The sequence below is a fragment of the Drosophila kikkawai genome, chromosome X, assembly GCF_030179895.1.
Source record: "Drosophila kikkawai strain 14028-0561.14 chromosome X, DkikHiC1v2, whole genome shotgun sequence".
Taxonomy (NCBI): domain Eukaryota; kingdom Metazoa; phylum Arthropoda; class Insecta; order Diptera; family Drosophilidae; genus Drosophila; species Drosophila kikkawai.
The window spans coordinates 14,610,963-14,624,824 of NC_091733.1; the positions used below are offsets into that span (position 1 = coordinate 14,610,963).

Sequence of the window (13,862 nt, forward strand, 5' to 3'; positions counted from 1 at the left end):
GCTTTGACGCTTTAACCATTTCTTGGCGCGCTCCATCTTTGATTCGGATGTCACGGCGGATCTAACTCCTGGGTTCGACCAGGTCGTTCTGTATAGATAGGCCGCATTTTCGTTTATGGTAAGGTCCTGCCTGGCAGCGATCCCCACCAGCAGCAACCCGAACACAATTCCAAGTCCCAGCAGTCGCAGTACGTGCATCGTGAAGTACAAGAAGAAACTGAAGTGGATTTCTACCGAGAAGTTAATGCCTTACTGAATGTAGAGTTTAGTTACGGCTTTTATATAGCGATTTTGCAGAAAGCACACAGAAAGCTCATGTAAAGTTTGAATTCTTCAAGATGACTACAACACTTTGGTTTATTTTCTGCTGGATATTATATATTTATTGTAGCTTGGTAGGTCTATAGACCTCTTAGATCTTGGCTTTGCTTTGGCTTGACCCTAAGCTTTATTATTGCTATTGTTACATTGTTCATGCGTGTCTTTTGGTTATCAAAATCCAAGGATATGGGACTTAGTTGAATGGTCTCTAAATTGGCATAACCTCCGGAAAGAACCCCATACTCCAAAGCAAAAGAATCCCCGAAATCCATGCAATCATGATGAAAACTTCAGGGGAAATGTAATCTAAATGGTGAAAGTGCTACTAAATGAGTCATCTGTGGCTCTCAAATGGTTTCATTTCTGATGGTGATTATGCTTTCGATGGCTCACGTTTACTTTTTATAGCCTTTACTTCGTATTCTTGATACGTATACTTAATATTTGTGCCAGAAATTGAAAACTAACTCTAAAAATAAAGAAATCATATGTTTCTGCGAACAAGACTTGTTGAAAAACATTTTTATTTATAAACTCAGCCATAAGTATTGGTTAGAAAACGATTTCTTAGGCCTCCACAATACTACCCATGTTTCCCCAAGCCAGGAACCCCACATGAAACGAAGATGACACCAAATAAGATGTGAAAGCTGACTGCAGTCCAGTACCGATAAGAGAGCGAGAGTAATGTAGTGATTGTATTAATGACTAAGAATCTTACATGCTTTAATGACTATTTATTTATAAAAATATATTTCCAAATGCATTACTCATTTGTATTGATATTTTAGGAATTCTTTTATTAGTTTTCTCCATTTTCTTTATAATTACTACAATTACTTCTTTCTATTAAACATTTATTAACACGAAACACAAAAAAAAAAAAAATATCCTTGGTGAGGTATAAGGCAGTTTTTCTTCGAAGAGTTGCAGATCATCCAAAAATGTTCCACTGTGGTTGACGTTTTAACCATTGCCTGGCGCGTGTCATCTTTGATTCGGGAAGATTTCTTGAGTTGGCCCAGCGAGGGCTGTATCGAGTGGCCCAATTTCTTTTTTGTCCAAGGTCCTGCCTGGCAGCGATTCCCACCAGCAGCAGCCCGAAGACAATTCCAAGTCCCAGAAGTCGCAATACGTGCATTGCGAAGTACAAACAGAAACTGAAGTCGATTTCTCCCAAGAAGCTAATCCTTTACTGAATGTTGAGTTTGGTTTCGGCTTTTATATAGCGGTTTTGCAGAAAGCACACAGAAAGCTCAAGAGCTCAAGTGAGTCATAAAGCAAAGTTCCAATTCTTCAAAGTAATCAGAACAATTTAGTTTACATTTTACTAAGTATTTAATAATTATTGTGGCCCATATTAATTTCAAATTAGCTTCATGGTACTATTTTCCGGCTTGATTCCAGGCACCGCATCCCTAAGCATTATCAGTGCTATTTGTTCTTGATGTGGGAATATGGGGGCGACATCAGACGGCGGTGGCAGCTTGCGCTTTATGATTTAATAACGTTGCATGGGTGTGTGCCTCCCTTTTTTTTTTTTATTTTTTTTTTTTTTTTTGAACAGCCCCTGTGCACATTATCAACAACAACGTTGCCATTCGCTGGGTGCTGAAATGAGTGCACTGAGAACTAAAATGGCAATTTAAATAATATTTTTACAAAGTAAAAATGTTGAAATACTTCTTCATAACTTGATATATTTACTTTTTTATCTATTTATTTATTTATTTTATTTATCAATCAATGATAGGTCTATCATAGTTATACTCTACTTATGCTTAAATTTATAAAAAACTCAAATTAAATACAAAATGTAGCTAGAAAAATGCTGCGCAACACTTCAATATAGGCAAATGTTGCCAGAAACTTGTTGAGCAACATTTAAATATAGGCAAATGTTGCCAGAAACTTGTTGAGCAACACCTAACTAGCAAATGTTGCTAGAACATGTCACCCAGCAACCATTGTTGCTGGCAACACCACTGTAAATGTTGCAGAAGTTTAACATAATTCTGTTAAATGTTTATGTTAAACTTTATAATTTATTAACGGAATATAAATAAAATATTTAAAATTATATATTCTCTTTTATTTTAAATATTTAAAATAAAATAGCTTATAAATCGGAGACTCAACACTTACCATTAAATTTTTTTCCGTGCATCAGTGTAGCGGCGGGTAGGTGGGTATAGAGGTTTACGCCGATGGTTAAAGGCATCGGCGGCGGCGTAGAGGTCAAAATGACTCGGCGGCGGCGGCGTAGTAGTCAGAAAGAACCGGCGGCGGCGGCGCGTCAAATAAGGCAAAAAGGCCATTTTAATGAGTTATTTTTTTTTTTTTAAGTTTTATAAAGAACAATGACACTGAAGGCCGCGCTGAAGCTGCGCCGATGCCGCACCAGCGGCGCGCCGCGGCGCGCCGTTATTTTCATAATTTGGCGGCGGCGCGTCAAATAAGGCAAAAATCGGCGGCGGCGGCGGCGTGGCGCGGCGGCGTATATGTCTAGGTGGGTAGTTGTTTCCATCTTGGGCCTCCTCGTCGAGCGCTCATATTATCTGGCTCTGGTGCATGTCATCGCTGGGAAAAGTTGTCCCCGCTCTGTCTTCCTCTGGCACCGAACCCCTTAACCCTCCCTCCCCAAAACCCCTCCTTGCAGGTCCGCCCCCCACCCATTGCCGTGTCATCTCCCGTCGTCCTTGTCGTCGTCGGGCCATATTAAATTGTGTTAAAACACTTGCGCCATGCATGTCACACGGCGCCTGTCCCTCGTCCTTGGCCGCCTCCCTTTTCTGCAATGGCGCGTGTTTTGCCATGTAACTCGTTTTGTCTCCAGGTCCTGCTGCTGCTGCTGCTCCTGGTCCTCCAGGTTCTCCTGCTGCTGCAGCTGTTCCTGCTCCTCCTGCTTCTCCTGCTCCTCCTGCTCCTCCTGATTCTCCTACTCCTCATGCTCCTCCTACTCCTCATGCTCCTCCTGCTCTTGTATTTTTTTCGGGTGAGGTAGCTTTTTTATGCCCTCTTCATTTCCGGCAAATTAAAAAGCATACGGTGTGCCACCCAGGCAGCATTCTGGCAGCAAAATATTTAAGAAAAGAATAACTAAATAAATAAAAAAAAAATAAAATAAACACTAATCTAACAGCAGCCACTCCGAGTTTTTCGGATATTTTTGGAACTATTTCCTCTGGAGTCACATAATTTCTGGTTCACTTTTGCCGGTTTCCAATTTGTTTGTTTGCCAAGGGATTTACAGTCAGCGCGCCATCATCATCATCTCAATGGGTTTGTGTTCTCCTGTTGCCTGTTGGTGTTTGTTTTTTAAATATATATATATATTTATACCCTTGCAGGGTATTATAAATTTAATCAGAAGTTTGCAACGCAGTGAAGGAGTCAAAACGATCGGAAAACTGTATTTATTAATTATTTTGGTTTCCTTCGTTTGCTTTTACACTTTATTTCAATATGCAAAGGCAAAGACGGAGAGAGAAACTGCAGTGCCGTTTTGTTGTTTTCTTGTTTTGTGTTTTTGTGTATAAACTGAAAAAAAAGTGAAATGTAATTTGGATTTACAGAGGAATTTACAAAATACAGAGTGAGTACAGTCATACATTGCATTTTTCCTAATTGTGGCTGAGTTCCGATTCGAACAGGCACAAAATTAAATATTTTCCTCTTTGAATTGGGGGAATTGGTTATTTATAATCCAATTGCAAACTGCAAAGGGTATACAAACATCGGCGTGCCGAAGTTAGTTTCTTTTCTTGTTTTGTATATATTTTTTATACTTTTTCCCCCCCGCTGCACCACTACCTTGCCCCATAATTAAAAGCTGCACTACGAATTTTTCAATAACAGTCATAAATCAGGCATATGGAAGCCAAGGGAGTTGGCCATAAATTACTTTGCAGCCGCCACACAAACACACACATGCACATCCCGTGGAAAAGGAGGAGCGGAGCTGCTGTGGCGGACGAGCATTGGGGGCTCCATCGATGACCCAGTGAAGCATAAAAGGCACCCACTTGGCTCCTTATTAGTCATGCCTGAGATCATGCGACGACACTCGCGACAAATGCAATTGAAAAGTCAAGGAAACCGAATTAAGACTTTAAGAAACAAGCCAGGTGGTTGGAAAATGAAGGGGAAATTAAAGGGAAAATGTATTAACCTTTTTTTTTTATACAATAAATTTAGAGTAGAATATATTGAAAAAAGAATAACATATAAAATTTTGTTTAAAATTTTAAATAAAAGACTGAAGTTTAGGAAGTATGTAAATATTTAAATAATATAAACTCTCACTTATTTTTTACATTTATTTTCTTGACATTGAATAATTTAAGCTTTGACCTTCAGATAAGATTGCATTATTTTCTTTATGTTTTCAAGATTCTAGTGCTTTTTTTAATTAAGGCCAACACAACTGGCTAACACACTTTGCATAGCTATAGAGAGTGGTGCCTTTTATTGGCTGCCTACACTGAAAGAAATAATATATCAAATTTTCAATTAAAATTTATAAAAATTTATACAAATATTTTAAATATTTCTTGTAAGTTTTTGAATTTCGTTTTAAATGCTTTAAATAGATTTTTGTTTTTACTTTAAAGTTTTTTTTTAAGTGTATTTATAACAGGATATTAAAAATATATGCTGCATTTGAGTTGCCCTTTCTCTCCCTCTCACTCCCTCTCTCTCTTCCTGTGTGTGTGTGCCTCTTGGAATGTGCACAAGTGTGAGAATGGGCGTGTGGTGTTGCCTACTTTTTGGCATTCTCTTGGTTCTTTTTTGCCTGCCGCTCACTTGTTGGCCGGGTTTTGTTTGCCTGTTTGCTTTGTTTTTCACATGGGCCACATTATTATGATGTCTCTTCTCTTTTCGCCTGAATGAAGTGCATCGTCCATAAGGGAGAGCCTGTGCTAGAGATGGACCATAAACCAAAGTGAGAAAATTAACTATTAAATAAATGAAAATTAAGAAAAATAAATAGTTAATAATTTGTGAATACATATTTTTGATGAAAAGGAAACTTTAACAATTTATTGCAGCTGAAAAACTCAACTAGTGATATTTTTCAAACTTCAAAATCACCAAAGTTTCCCCTATAAGATCCTCTGTAAAAATCACTCTTCCCCCAATTTTTGGTAATAAGCCTGCTCTTGGTTGTGTCACGCTCTCAGCTCCATGGAACACACACGTTCCTCCCGGGGTCGCCCGGCAGCGTCAGCTTCGCGATTTTTCATCAAAGTCACGGCGGGCAAAAGTTGGCGAGAGAAGCTGCCCCTTTTGTTGCCTCTGACACTGACACCGGAAATGAACACATTTTCCGGTGCCATACGTGTGCGCTTCACTCTCTGTCTCTCTGTGTGCTTGTGTGTAAGAGTGCTGGTGTCTCTGTTTGCACACACACACACGTACACATTTACCGCCCACTGGGAGATTGAAAGTCGCTTAATGTATTGTTTTCCAGCTCTCGGATTTCGGCTTTCAGATTTCAGAATTCGGGTCTGCGGAGCCAGCTTTCAGGTCGCAGCTTTCAACTTTTGGCCCTTTCGGCTTTTGGCCAACGAAAATACCGTTACTTACGGGCCACTTGCTGATCTCCCACATATTAGCGTTACCTGCAAAAGCAGCAGTGCCAGCGAATTTAATTACTTGAGAGTGTTTGTTGATGAGATTGCTCCGCCGGCTGCATCTTTGACAAAGCAACTCGAAGCACTGATGTTGAGTCGGGAATGCCTTGAAGTGATGTCCCAGGAGTTTCAAGTCCGGGAAACTGAGTTCTGATATTCTGAGACCTGTGGTTTCGTATGGCTTAGTGCAGGGTTAGCTCTTTTGGGTTTTGATTGAAGTATGGACTATAGAAGTCTTAAAATCTAAGGTAAAGGCTCTCAAAGAAAAATTATTAAATTAAAGAAGTTAAATGATATTTTAAGGCTTTAAATATTGTTAACTTTGGTACTTTAATATATTACATATATATTATTTTTTGTATTATTTTATATACATTTTTAGCTTCCAGCTTAATTATGAATATCACGTATACGACCTGTGGTCACCTATTGTTCTCTTCTTTTAAATCTTTGATTGATTTTTTTCTTTACGAACTTCTCTCTTACATCACTTAAAAAAAAAGGAACTAAACAAAGCAGAAAAAAACCCAAATTTAAGAATAATATGCCACAAATATTGTATTTTTAGTGACTTGCCTTGATTTTATGGTGCCTTATTCTTAATTCTGGTAAAATGTTCTTAGTTTAGGGAATTTTTTCTTAAATATAGAAACATATTTTTATGAGTGTAGAAAAATAAGAGTATATTTTATATGCAACAGATTTTCATTTGACATTAAACTCTCCAATTTAAACTGCAAGGGTATACAAACTTCGGCTTTTCTTGTTGCCTTCGTGTCTGATGGGCCCCTTAATTAGCTGTTAAAACGTTTCGGCAGCTGCCAAAACAATTACACGCTTTATTTCCATGAACGGCACGTTTCACCTTTTTGGTTGCAACACGACCTGGCCCGCTGACCCCTGACCCCTGACCCCTTGACCCACTCGAATCCCCGCCAGCAAACCAGCCTGAAACCAGCTCCTGTACTCCTGTTGCTGCAGCTGGGTATCTAATCCGGGACTGAAATCGTTTTACGCTGTCGCCGCATGTGGGCATTAAGTTAAATGCCGGCGCAGACGACGGGAACAAATGACGGGGATACCGATGATAATGACGATAATGGTAATGACGTTTCGGCAGGATGGGCCGTGATTATGATGATGATAAGGTGCCAGGGGCAGGACGAGAGCCTGCTTCAGCTCCAGCTTCAGCTTTTCTCCTCCTGCTGAAATTGAGAGCGGCACAATCTGCTGATTTATATTATTGTCACGTTTATGGCCAGATTGGGATTGAAATTGAGACGAGCAGAGCCGCGATGCCTGCCTGGAAGGATGCGTTAATAGTGGGCGAAGGGGCGTTTCAATGGGTCATTGGGAGGGTGTTGGGTGATGCAGCCTTCAGTTCTGCTAACGGTGCATTGCACTTTTTACAAGCAATTAAAGGAGCGGCCCAAAAGGCTATATAAGGAGTATTAAATGTTGCAAGGGGGATGGCAGAGATGTCTAGGATATATCTATAAGCTAACTTTGGGAAGCCAACTTGGAAAATAATCAATCATATTAAATATAATATGAATTTACTGACTTTTTCAATATTTCCTATTAGTGTCAAGGAATATATTCCCATCTAATAAGCTCAAAAACCTACTTTATACTTCAGTTAATACGTTAATCCAAATTTTCTCCATCTAATTCAATCGATATTCGATATTTTCTCGCTTTAGACTTTGTAATAGCCAGTCGCAATATCTAAAGACAGCTGTAAATGAATAATGAATGCAATTCAGCGAAAAATATATTCAATTCAATTTCGATGCGTCACTCGAGCGCCGCGTTCGTCGCTCATTAATTTATGACAGTCATTTTTAACGCTTTGCTGCCCACGCTGCCCTGCAAGTGACAGTTGATGCTGCTCCCTGCCATGCTGCCTGCCACCCACTCGCACTTGTCCTTGCCGCCCACACCACCCATCACCACCCACCCCATTGCATGCGTCAAATATCCAGGGCCATTTTTCAATTGAATTGAATGAATTTCTGAATTGACTGCATGAATGTGCCGGAGCCATTCGCCAACGACGATGACGACTCCTGGCAAACAGGACGCGTAAAAAAGGACACGCGCCTACGGCTAACTGGAAAAGTTGTCGGTTATCTTTGGCCTGATCGAGAGCATTAGCTGGGGTATCAAAGATGAAGCTTAGGGAAATCAGGAATAAAGTTTCAAATAATTTAATTTAATTTAATAATTCACTTGCCTAATTGTTAACTTCAAAGGATCTCCTAAATGTAGTTCCCATTCTGACTGTAAAAATTCGTAAAGCCTTTGCTTGTTAGGCAGGGTATTCCCCGTTTCTAATGCCTCAAAAATCTCAATTATTCCGACTTGTTGTAGCCGGGAATGATTTGTGTTTGGCCTCTTTGTTGACGGGCGTCGAGGGCAGAGAGCCCACGGCGAACGGGCCATTTGGCCGGGCTTAGAGTGGCCATATTTCACGCTCCTCTGATGGGCCTTGTCAACGTAGGTTCATCCCAACCCACTGGTGTTCCTTGTGCTTCTGCTCCTCCTATGGCTATAGAGAGTCATACATGTTGCAGACATTACACTTTAATTAACTGCAAATCCACTGCAAATGCATTTTCTCCATTTCTGGCCTAATAAAACATTCAACATATACATATATATATTTTTGTCGGCTCGTTTCTTAGCCGAAGGAGTGTGTAATTTTGCACATTTCATACGAAAAGTTGGTGGGCTCACGCAAAAAAACTTTTACAGTCAACACACACAAACACAGGTTGCATCGAAGGACAGTGGGATAAAAAGGGTTATTTTAGTGTTAAAAATATATATTTAAAAGGATTAAATAATCCAATAAATATTAATTAGGAAATAACTTGAGAGTCGGTATTCTTACCTTAAAATTAGGTCCCAACCTTCAGAAGGGATTAGATTGAAAATCACCTTGATCAGCGTGAATACCATTAGTTGTCTGCTAGAACCCTTTGGGAATTATAAGGCAATTTAGGTAATTTAATCAATGTATAACAGTTCAACGTGAAATTTCTCAAAATTGCTTACTTTATTCTATAAATATATAGTTATACAGCTATATATATCTTACAAATATATTCTAACTTGTCCCGAAAGGTTTAAGATAAATCAAAAATAAAATATAAAATCTTGATCTCCAGCTCAGCACACAGTGCCCAAGAAAAGTTTCTTTTGCCAAAGATTAACAGAATCCTAAAAGAGAGAGACAGAAGCAGAGAGCTAGTACAGGACGAAAAGGATACTGGGAAGCTGTGGAAGTTGAAACGGAGATGGGGACGTGTGCGTGTTTCTGGCGGCGCATGTTTGGCAATGCGGTAAACCAAATTATGTGCTTAGCAAGTTGCCGCTGCGACCAGAGAGAGTTTGGGGGGAAGCCACGCCACCGCTCCACTGTGTGTGATCCTTTGTGTGCAGGATGCAGGATGCAGCTGCATTTGCACAGCCTCACCCCCGCTCGGTCCCTCGTCTTTGAGTCGCTTCTTGCACTTGGCCGATTTTCCTGGTGGTGCCACTGAAACTCTTTGCACAGGTGTTTCCAGCAACTTTCTGGCAGCCGGTGCACTGCCTCGACATGATTACAAACTTTTCAAGCAAGCCAATAGAAATCCAAGGCTTTACTCACCAGACACAAGCCACAAGATATGCCAATACTTGTACTTACTTATTGTTTCGTTTTGAGACAGGACAAATGACAGTCACACAGGTGCTTCGCATTCTATAACTATATTCATACGATATATGTATGTTTGAGCAGCTCAAGTTTATATTGAATGTATTTTTAATTCACGAAAAGGTACAACGGATGATTTTTTAATTTCTGAATGAGTACTATTCTACGCTTTGATGTTTTGAAATTAAATTAAATATCGAAGATATAACATGTACACGTGAAATCGTATGTATCAGAAGTATATAGATATTCTTTTTTTTATACCATTGCTTTGATACATCAAATATATAAATAAATCGAATCCAATTAATAACGGTTTATTGCACATATATCGAAACACTGAACATATCGATATATTTATCGCTTTTAACGTTTAAAAATCAATAATATTGAATTATTTTACTCATTTTAGTTATGACTTTCCAAATATAATTATAGCAGATTTATTATTGCAGTGCTAAAATATTTATTTAAATCGACGTCTGCGAGAAATATCGATGCGGTATCGATGCCTAAAATATTGAATTATATCGACGCCTGTGAAAATATCGATAACTCAATACTACCTCACTTTTGGGTTTTCTTTTCAGCCATGTTTGATCTATGTTTTTATAGAAATTTTATAGTAAAATATCTATACATAAAAATCTCAACAATTGTCCATATGCTATTTAAAAAAAAATATATATCAGAACATCAGAACTACAACATCTATAAAATCACTTTCAAAGTAAAAATATTTATTATAAAATATCGAATTTTTATAAACAAAAGCTCAGTAAAACTGATCTTACTTTTCATATAAATCTCCCATAATTTAGCCACAGGTTTATCCATAAATAAAACCACTTTTTTTGAGAGTGTCATAAGCGTGTTTACATAGCGTATAAAAGGAAATTCAAAATGCAGTATCAGGCCTTGAAAATGAGCGTGAATTGGATTCAGTTTTGGGCTTGGGATGGGGATTGGGATCGGGTTCAGGTTCGGATTCGGGATTAACTTGAGTTTGCTGTAATGAGACCCTAGCCTCAGGCGAAGCGAAACATTTGGGAGTACAAGATCAAGTTAATATACATGATGGTGGACATGGCAATGAGCGCTGCCAGGCGGTATCATTTCTTCTTGGCATCCTTGAGGCCAGCGCCGGCATTGAACTTGAAAAAGATAATGTCACCGTCCTCCACAGTGTAGTTGCGTCCCTGCTGGCGGTACTTGCCGGCAGCCTTGGCATTCGCCTCGCTACCCTCCGACTTGAAGTCCTCGAAATGCATCACCTCGGCCATAATAAAGCCCTTCTCGAAGTCAGTGTGAATGCGTCCGGCGGCCTGCGGAGCCTTAGTGCCCTTCTGGATGGTCCAGGCCTTTACTTCATCCGGTCCGGCGGTGAAGAAATACTCCAACTGCAGGCCCTTGTAGCCAGTCACGATGATCTTCTCCAGCTGGCTCTTGCACTTCATCTCCGCCTCATATTCCTTGCGCTCCAGGTCGTCCTTCTCGCTCAGGACATGCTCGAAGGCACCGGAGAAGGGGATGAGCAGAGCACCGGGATCGTTCTTGTCAATCCACTCCTTGATCTTTGGCAGCCACTTGTTCTTCTTGCGGATAAAGTCCTTGTCGGAGAGGTTCACCAGGTAGATGACCGGCTTGGAGGTCAAAAACAGATACTTGTTCAGTGTCTCGATCTGAAAGGAAAAGAGATGGAGAGATGGGTCGAACATTAATAAGAGCGAGAGGTACCACAGGGTGTTCATATACTCACATCGTGGGCATTCCAGTCCTCGAAGCGCAGGTGACGCTTCTGATCGACCAAAATCTCCTTGATCTTCACCATCGAGTCGTATTCAGGCTTCAGCTTCTTATCGCCGCCGCGGGCCACCACCTTCTCCAGCTTGTCGAGGCTCTGCATCAGCTTCTCCTCGTCCTTGAGACGCAGCTCCTCGGAGATGATCTCCAGATCGCGCACAGGATCCACCTCACCCTCCACATGGGTCACATCCGGGTCCTCGAAGGCGCGGCACAAATGGAAAATAGCATCACAGGCGCTAATGTGCGAAAGGAAATCATTGCCCAGGCCCTGACCCTCGGCAGCGCCCTTGACCAGGCCAGCAATATCCACAACATTCAGATAGGCGGGCACAATGCTATGGAATAGAGAGATATATATGTTTCAATTTGGTTTAAGATTTGAATTCAAAGTATTTAGCTTACCTGGCCGGCTTGTGGAAGTCCACCAGGTAGTCAAAGCGCTCATCCGGCACAGGGACGCGACGTGAAGGCAGGGCAAAGCGCGAGGATGGTCAGCATCGAACATGGAACAGATGGAGAGAAGAGGGAAAGACGCATGGTTAGCTGGGTTTTGTTGGCAGCCCGGCAGCAACGGCGACGACCAATCATGGCAATTTTGTGTAATTTTGCAAGCGAAACCAAAATGAAGTCGCTCACAAAATAAAAAGCTTAAGAAAATGAAACCGAAGCGAACCGAGGAGGGCGGGTGGGGGCAATTTGCATATTGCAAACTGGGAATTGGGAACTGGATCTGATAAAATTGCTAAGGCCGCGACACGCCCTCAATGAAGAAGTACAGGTGCCTCTGGCTAACAGGGACTTGGGTCTGGAAATTAAGTTTTCTTAATAAAAACCCTTTAAAGCTTCAACGCTACTCCTTCCTTTACAATATACTAGGCTTATTATAGGGTTTTATCTTCACTGAATCCTTTTAACCAACTTTAAGGTTTCTCTCAAAAAACTATACACTTTTCACTTGAATATCTACCAAAGTCCACTGCTAGGAGGGCTCACTGTGTGGCGATTTTAGAAGGTCCAGCCCGAGAGAGCAATTTGGTATTAGAAGCGGCTGCGACGACGATGACGGCGGCGGCTGCTGCTCCTGGAGGCCATTGCAACGTCTGGGTCTTCGACGAATAAAATTATATTCAAGCCTTGATTACAATGATCGAGGAAATTGCAGCCGCCCGCAGCAGCAGCAGCAGTAATTGGCCACCTATATATATATATCTATATATACAAATATATACATATATATATATATGTATATAATATATATATATATGCAGAACCAGGACTACGGGGTGTAACTATCATTGGTGGGGATACTTATTATCATTCGGCTTGATGGTGCAGAAGGGAAAGTTCTCCGCGGGAGCAGCGCTCTTGGTGAGGACGTTGAAGAAGGTGGACTTGCCCACGTTGGGAACGCCAACGATACCGATCCGCAGATTGGTTCCAATTCTACCGATCAACGGCTTGCGCTCCGGCTCCTCGTGCTTCTTCGGCGGCATATTTTTCACTGATTTATATCTGTGGGAAAGCGTGAATTTTAGTATATATTTTCTATTAAAATTTTTCTTTCTATTTTCGGCAGCCGGTCGGACATAACCTAACTTTGAGGGCCGCTTTTCACCGCACTCACCTCCACGGGGGCAACGCTCTCCTGGGGCAGCTGTAAGTAAGCAGAGATTAATTAAAGCCTCACGACGCACTGGCTTATAGTTTATTTACCAATATTTACAATTATTTCCGCCAACTCTGTTTATCGGCTGGCCTGACGACGGCGTGGAAGGAAAGAGCGAGAGCGAGCGAGAGGGAAGGTGAAACAGCTGGCCGCTGGCGCAGTGTTGCACGCGTGCCAGCGCCCCCGGGCGGCAGTCGGGGGAAACTGCTTCCAGGCACGAATTAGGTTTTGGCCAAAAGGCGTTAGGCGGCGCCAGCGGGCAAGGCGGGCAATTTAAATTTGGTAAATATTTTGTTATTTAGTGAAATATAAACAAAAATGCAAGAGTGTATTTTGTACAACTCGAAAAAGTTGTAAATACAAGAATTTCTTGATATTTTACATTTAAAACCCTGTTAACTTTTCTTTTTTTGATTTTATTCCTAGAATTTAAACATTTTTCTCCTTAATTTATCAACCTAAATTAATTTGGAGATAATAATATTGAAAATGTGAATTCTTCATATATTTTTAAACCCCAAGAACTTCCAAAAAACCTTAAATAATCCGTGCTTATTGGCCATTAAGGTTTTCTCCCGCTAACAATTTGATGGTTTAATTACCAGAGATTGCTCCTTCTATCCCATGCTGGCCCCAAGCGAGCCACTCTCAAGGTCGATGGGCTGCGGCACGTACACGCAATTTGGCGGTTTAGTGAAAAGCCCGCAATAATCAATAATTTCGCATAATT

The 13,862-nt window shown here is 40.8% G+C and overlaps 1 protein-coding gene across 1 annotated transcript; it reads right to left on the reverse strand.

Moving 5' to 3' along the window:
* Positions 1–10,372: 10,372 nt before the first annotated feature.
* On the reverse strand, positions 10,373–13,346 carry LOC108080109 (obg-like ATPase 1). The gene is made up of 6 exons (XM_017174724.3): positions 13,180–13,346; positions 13,091–13,120; positions 12,779–12,978; positions 11,869–11,929; positions 11,420–11,801; positions 10,373–11,342 (listed from the first exon to the last, which is right to left on the reverse strand). The coding sequence occupies exons 3-6, from the start codon at positions 12,957–12,959 to the stop codon at positions 10,773–10,775; spliced, it is 1,194 nt and encodes a 397-aa protein (XP_017030213.1). The 5' UTR covers positions 12,960–12,978; positions 13,091–13,120; positions 13,180–13,346; the 3' UTR covers positions 10,373–10,772.
* Between the last annotated feature and the right edge of the window lie 516 nt (positions 13,347–13,862).